Source organism: Sinocyclocheilus grahami, unplaced genomic scaffold, assembly GCF_001515645.1.
Source record: "Sinocyclocheilus grahami isolate Dianchi unplaced genomic scaffold, SAMN03320097.WGS_v1.1 scaffold722.1, whole genome shotgun sequence".
NCBI lineage: Eukaryota > Metazoa > Chordata > Actinopteri > Cypriniformes > Cyprinidae > Sinocyclocheilus > Sinocyclocheilus grahami.
The window spans coordinates 551,109-558,060 of record NW_015505901.1 but is presented as its reverse complement, the minus strand read 5'-3'; the positions used below and the strand labels follow the sequence as shown (position 1 = coordinate 558,060).

Genomic DNA, 6,952 nt, shown 5'->3' with positions numbered 1-6,952 from the left:
GTACACGATGTAACTACAGAAGAGTCAAGTTTTAATAGGAAAAATATAGAAACTCTTTGGTCATTTTTGAGCGAGATGCTAACGGTCTAATCAGATTCAATGATCTGTGCTAAGCTACAGCTAAAAGTGCTAACACCAGACCCGGAGATCGGCTGAATGGATTCGAAAATGGTAAAACTCAACTGTTTAACCCTAGGGGAGTATGGGAGGAAAATCTAGGGGAGAAAAATGAGCCTATTTTCAAAAATAGTGGAGTGTTCCTTTAATCTATTTTGAACTTTCTACTCATCAAAGAATCCTGATAAATCACAAAGGCTTCCACAACAATATTAAGCAGCAACTGTTTTCAACATTGATACTAATAAGAAATGTTTCTTCAGCAGCAAATCAGCATATTAGAATGATTTCTGAAGGATCATGTGACTGAAGACTGGAATAATGGCTGTTACAATATATTAAAATTAATTTAAAATTATATTAAAATAGAAAAGGTATTTTAGATTTTAAAATTTAACAATTTTTTTTTAAATTTGATTATTTAAACGTTTTGATAAGCATAAGAGACTTCTTTCAAAAATATATAAAAAAAATTGAAAGAGTACAAACCTTTAAACTTGACTCTTCTGTAGTTACATCGTGTACACTAGTGTGCATTAGTTTTTGCCACACCATGTCAACAAATAAATATAATTAACTTAAGATAAGGCAGTTTTTACTACAAACAATACTACAAATATTGAAATTAAAAGTATACTACATGCTCATAATTTAGAGCGATATGATCTGGTTGAGTAGTTTTGATTTGTGGAGGTGCTGAAATTGTCTGTCATGTGTTTGCAGGAGTCCACGACTGATGCTTCGGGAGACAGGAAATCCACACAATGCTCTCGGTACAGTTTGACACACAAACCATTTTAATTTGTTCCTTTTTCATGAAGATTTAAATAGTATAGAATATTGTAAAAATATATGCTATATAAGCAAAAATGCATATACACAGTATATATAGACATTTCTGTTTTAAAGAAGATAAGATTAGATAAAAAGATCAGCAGTAAAACTTTCTGTTTCAGGCCAAAGCGTGACCCATCACCTCAGCGTTCGTTCTTCTATCGGGTCCTGCGAGCGGCTTTCCCTCTGCATCTCCTGTTCCTCCTGCTGTTGGTTCTGGCCTGCTTGGTGCCTCTTTCTGAAGACGATTACAGCTGCACCTTTTCCAACAATTTTGCCCGCTCTTTCCACCCCATGTTACACTACACCAATGGTCCTCCCCCCACATGAGTCTCTCAGCACCTCACTTTTGTCCAACCAATATTTGAATGGTTGTATTGATGTTTTACTATTTATTCCCCTTTGAGAGCCATACTACTGATAATTTTGTTGTTAATGTTAGTTGGATGTGATCAAAAAAAATGTGTCCCTTTTTTTGTCACAATGCTGTAAAGAAAAACGTCAATCATTGTATTAGCTTGAATGTAAATCACTGATCATTTTTTAAAATTTTTCTAGATTTAAGCACATCACGCACTGATGAAAAATTAGTTAAGAGTTTGCAACTTGAAAAGATTGACTCTTCAGCCACAGTTTGTGGTGACATGATGACTGGCTGTTATTTAGGGATTATGTGGCCTCATTTTTAAATTGTATATGGTCTGAATTAACTGTTCATATTTGCGAAGCCCAAAACAGAAATATATTTAAAAATGTCAAATGCACGTGAACACAGTTTAATACAGCCCTGTGTAAATAGCACACTGTTACATATGCACTGCAAGGTAGAACACAAAGACGTGTACAGAAAGTCCATTTTGAAAACATTTTACAAAAATTTGTTCTGTTAAAAAATAAACATTGTCTACAACAAATCTGTATTACAGCTGGTCTTAAATGCTTAGTTGCCAAAAATTGTAAAATCAATATTAGTGCTTCATATCAAAACAATTAAAATTCAGATGGCTGCCAGCAGATAAAATAACATTTCTTTTGTGTGTTTATTAAAAGTAAGTACTTGTAACATCTATCTCTATGATTCTGATCTTTAAGGTAGGAATAAATCAATTTTCTCTTTACTTAGATACTTTCTCTTATTACTGTCATCTTAAACCAAACTGTATAGGCTATAATCATTGTAGTCACTGCAATATTTTCAGTTTTCTTGATTCTGAAAACTCTTAAAGTGCTATTTCACAAGTACATTTTTGGTAGTTGTGCACCACAACTACCAAAAATTTACTTGTGAAATAGCACTTTTGAGTTCTCTGAAACTTACCAACAGAAAGGATTTCACAGTGGAATAGTAGCAATAAATTGAGCTGTCCCTAGAAAATGTTCAAATGTTTTGTACAAGTCCTTTATGGTGTTAAAGGGTAGAGAGCAGGACGAAAGAAGGCAGTTTGTTTTGAATTTTTGCTCCGTAATCTGTTTTGTCAAAAGTAATGGATGCAAACAAAACATCCAGCTGCCCTGAATTACTGCGGTGTGACAGTCACAAGTCCTTGTTCTGACCGAATAAAATAAGGCTTGATTCAGTTCTTCTGAGCCTTTGGACCAGAATTTAGTCTTTGCTCACTTTTCATACAAATCTCTCTCTCTTTAGTAATAACTGTCCTTACTGTAATTTTGCAAGTGATGGAATCTGATCTGTTTATTTCGACAGTGTTGATGAGGGCATCGTTGTGACACTGTTTTCTTTTACAAAAAGTGCGAGTTGCAAATGTACTGTTTAGAAAGAAAATGGAAAAGTAGAAACTGTACATTTCATTATGGTGCAGATTTCATAGGGATGGGTGCGTGAGGCCACACTGTCAGATATCTCACTGCATGTTGCATTTCAAAAAAGCTTTAGAAATCCAAAATCCAAACAAATAGTAATCGATTTTCAAACCTCCAGCAATTGTTAAGGTTTTGTAAAAATTTACATTTCCCTTTTTTTGTGGTTTAGGCTACATAAAACCAAAAAAACTGTTCAGAATGAGTTCTGTGAAACAAAAAACAAAAAAAAGTTTTTCATCTTTGTTTTTCATCTTGAGAAATCCTATTCCACTCTTGTGTGGCTAGTTTTGTTGTCCATTCTCCCGAAACTATAGATCATTCTTCAGCGCTGGCAAGAAAGAAGAACAATTTAACATGATTTTTTCCCCCCAGCTTGTACAGTTATTTTAAGATTTATGGAATAATTTTAGCTGGCAACATCCTGTGAAATTAATAACTAAATATTTTATAAAACAGTCATTTCCATCAGTAAAACTTTTATTTATGTCAACGTCACAACACCTGCATTATGAAAGAAACTACTCTTGCTACATCTCACCAGAAATAGTTTAGGGTCCTAAGGTCCCGCCTTGCTGAGAAGTGCAGGCGAAGGCCTCCTGGACGCTCTCTTTGGGAGCAGGAGCTGCTTGAGGGCCGGAGTGAGACACACGTGAGCTGTGCATGATATGAGCGTCCAGCATCTCCAGAAGCAGGTCATACAGAGGAACCATCTTCTTCATCTTCATGCAGTGGAGGTGGTCCATGCCTTTGTTGCTAGAGATTGTGGATATACAGTCAGTGGAAGGTTTTTTTAATACAAGCTATCCTTTTGGAAAACTCATTTAAAGTGGTTCAATACTTTCAAGCTAACTTTTTGCAAAAAGTAGTTAGATACACTACAGGTTTAAGCAGTTTAATACAGTAAGCTAACCCTTTGGCTACAATACTAGCTCAAAACTACACTCAAGCTAACCTTTTGAAGAATAGAGTTGGCTTGTAGTTTGAGCTAAGTTTTTGATGAAAAAGACAACAACACTCACTAGTTATCGACAATAAGCTACATATTTAGCTAAACGTTTGGAAAAAAGTAGTAATGAAAACAAGCTACTAACAAAAAATAGCAGATTAAAGCTAAAGGAACAATGTATTTTAAAATGTATACAGTGGGTACGGAAAGTATTCAGACCCCCTTAAATTTTTCACTCTGTTATATTGCAGCCATTTGCTAAAATCATTTGTTAATTTTTTTTTCCTCAATGTACACACAGCACCCCATATTGACAGAAAAACACAGAATTGTTGACATTTTTGCAGATTTATTAAAAAAGAAAAACTGAAATATCACATGGTCCTAAGTATTCAGACCCTTTGCTCAGTATTTAGTAGAAGCACCCTTTTGAACTAATACAGCCATGAGTCTTTTTGGGAAAGATGCAACAAGTTTTTCACACCTGGATTTGGGGATCTTCTGCCATTCCTCCTTGCAGATCCTCTCCAGTTCTGTCAGGTTAGATGGTAAACATTGGTGGACAGCCATTTTTAGGTCTCTCCAGAGATGCTCAATTGGGTTTAAGTCAGGGCTCTGGCTGGGCCATTCAAGAACAGTCACAGAGTTGTTGTGAAGCCACTCCTTCGTTATTTTAGCTGTGTGCTTAGGGTCATTGTCTTGTTGGAAGGTAAACCTTCGGCCCAGTCTGAGGTCCTGAGCACTCTGGAGAAGGTTTTTGTCCAGGATATCCCTGTACTTGGCTGCATTCATCTTTCCCTCGATTGCAACCAGTCGTCCTGTCCCTGCAGCTGAAAAACTCCCCCACAGCATGATGCTGTGGGGACCATGCTTCACTGTTGCGACTGTATTGGACAGGTGATGAGCAGTGCCTGGTTTTCTCCACACATACCAAAAAGTTATATCTTGGTCTCATCAGACAAGAGAATCTTATTTCTCACCATCTTGGAGTCCTCCATGCGGGCTTTCATGTGTCTTGCACCGAGGAGAGGCTTCCGTCGGGCCACTCTGCCATAAAGCCCCAACTGGTGGAGGGCTGCAGTGATGGTTGACTTTCTACAACTTTCTCCCATCTCCCGACTGCATCTCTGGAGCTCAGCCACAGTGATCTTTGGGTTCTTCTTTACCTCTCTCACCAAGGCTCTTCTCCCCCGATAGCTCAGTTTGGCCGGACAGCCAGCTCTAGGAAGGGTTCTGGTCATCCCAAACGTCTTCCATTTAAGGAATGGAGGCCACTGTGCTCTTCGGAACCTTAAGTGCAGCAGAAAAGTTTTTGTAACCTTGGCCAGATCTGTGCCTTGCCACAATTCTATCTCTGAGCTCTTCAGGCAGTTCCTTTGACCTCATAATTCTCATTTGCTCTGACATGCACTGTGAGCTGTAAGGTCTTATATAGACAGGTGTGTGGCTTTCCTAATCAAGTCCAATCAGTATAATCAAACACAGATGGACTCAAATGAAGGTGTAGAACCATCACAAGGATGATCAGAAGAAATGGACAGCACATGAGTTAAATATATGAGTGTCACAGCAAAGAGTCTGAATACTTAGGACCATGTGATATATCAGTTTTTCTTTTTTAATAAATCTGCAAAAATGTCAACAATTCTGTGTTTTTCTGTCAATATGGGGTGCTGTGTGTACATTAATGAGGAAAAAAAAATAACATAAATTATTTTAGCAAATGGCTGCAATATAACAAAGAGTGAAAAATTTAAGGGGGTCTGAATACTTTCCGTACCCACTGTAAGTTTATAATTAATAAATTTAATCAGCTGTATTTCTCTGGCTCAAAAACAATGAGGGTTTTTGAATGAATAAATCTGTTCACACTTTTACAGGTAAATGTTTTATCAAAAACACTGAACAGCAGCATTCAACTAAATACCTCTCTTTAAAAATGTTTACAAAATTGTATTATTGTATCAGTAATATATAATTATATTTTAAATATTTAAAAATATTTTTGCACAAATTAGTATTATAAATATTATTAAAAGCATATACTGCATTGGTATTTGAATTGGGGAACTGGTTAAAAAAAGAGACAATACACGACTACAGTGAATCAGCATCTGTGCCCCATTGCTAATTGCTGGACAAATTATCAACTGGAAAAGCTACACTGAAAACTGCTATTTTGTAAGCAGCAACCCAAAAACTGAAAAACCACCCCTGGAGATACTGTACATACAATGTTTCAATTACAGGAAACAAAATAATTGCTTGATGATCATCATCATTACAAAAAAGGTTAGTAGCAGACTAGGTGTCCAAATTAACTGTAATTGTAATTGGAGTATAATTAGCCACTGCAGGTTCTATGATTTTTGCATCCATAATTCTTGAGCAAAGAAAGAAATCAATTTCGCAGTCTTCAGGCAAATTACAGGTGCATCTCAATAAATTAGAATGTCGTGGAAAAGTTCATTTATTTCAGTAATTCAACTCAAATTGTGAAACTTGTGTATTAAATAAATTCAATGCACACAGACTGAAGTAGTTTAAGTCTTTGGTTCTTTTAATTGTGATGATTTTGGCTCACATTTAACAAAAACCCACCAATTCACTATCTCAACAAATTAGAATATGGTGACATGCCAATCAGCTAATCAACTCAAAACACCTACAAAGGTTTCCTGAGCCTTCAAAATGGTCTCTCAGTTTGGTTCACTAGGCTACACAATCATGGGGAAGACTGCTGATCTGACAGTTGTCCAGAAGACAATCATTGACACCCTTCACAAGGAGGGTAAGCCACAAACATTCATTGCCAAAGAAGCTAGCTGTTCACAGAGTGCTGTATCCAAGCATGTTAACAGAAAGTTGAGTGGAAGGAAAAAGTATTGAAGAAAAAGATGCACCACCAACTGAGAGAACCGCAGCCTTATGAGGATTGTCCAGCAAAATCGATTCAAGAATTTGAGTGAACTTTACAAGGAATGGACTGAGGCTGGGGTCAAGGCATCAAGAACCACCCCACACAGACGTGTCAAGGAATTTGGCGTATTCCTCTTGTTAAGCCACTCCTGAACCACAGACAACGTCAGAGGCATCTTACCTGGGCTAAGGAGAAGAAGAACTGGACTGTTGCCCAATGGTCCAATGTCCTCTTTTCAGATGATAGCAAGTTTTGTATTTCATTTGGAAACCAAGGTCCTAGAGTCTGGAGGAAGGGTGGAGAAGATCATAGCC

The 6,952-nt window shown here is 36.9% G+C and overlaps 2 protein-coding genes across 3 annotated transcripts in view; one reads left to right on the top strand and one right to left on the bottom strand.

Annotated features, from left to right (window-relative positions):
- LOC107560389 (nesprin-2-like) overlaps positions 1 to 1,538 on the top strand; it is a 5,198-nt gene extending 3,660 nt beyond the window's left edge. The window contains exons 7-8 of the mRNA XM_016244552.1: positions 841 to 890; positions 1,074 to 1,538. Of these exons, the coding sequence (XP_016100038.1) occupies positions 841 to 890; positions 1,074 to 1,281 (258 nt within the window). The 3' untranslated portion in view covers positions 1,282 to 1,538. The remainder of the gene's footprint in view (positions 1 to 840; positions 891 to 1,073) is intronic.
- Positions 1,539 to 3,019: 1,481 nt separating this feature from the next.
- Positions 3,020 to 6,952, bottom strand: part of esr2a (estrogen receptor 2a) — a 20,336-nt gene continuing 16,403 nt past the window's right edge. For both annotated transcript variants that reach the window (XM_016244550.1, XM_016244551.1), the window contains exons 10-11: positions 3,311 to 3,525; positions 3,020 to 3,100 (exon numbers count right to left, since the gene is read on the bottom strand). In XM_016244550.1, the coding sequence (XP_016100036.1) occupies positions 3,321 to 3,525 (205 nt within the window). In that variant the 3' untranslated portion in view covers positions 3,020 to 3,100; positions 3,311 to 3,320. The remainder of the gene's footprint in view (positions 3,101 to 3,310; positions 3,526 to 6,952) is intronic.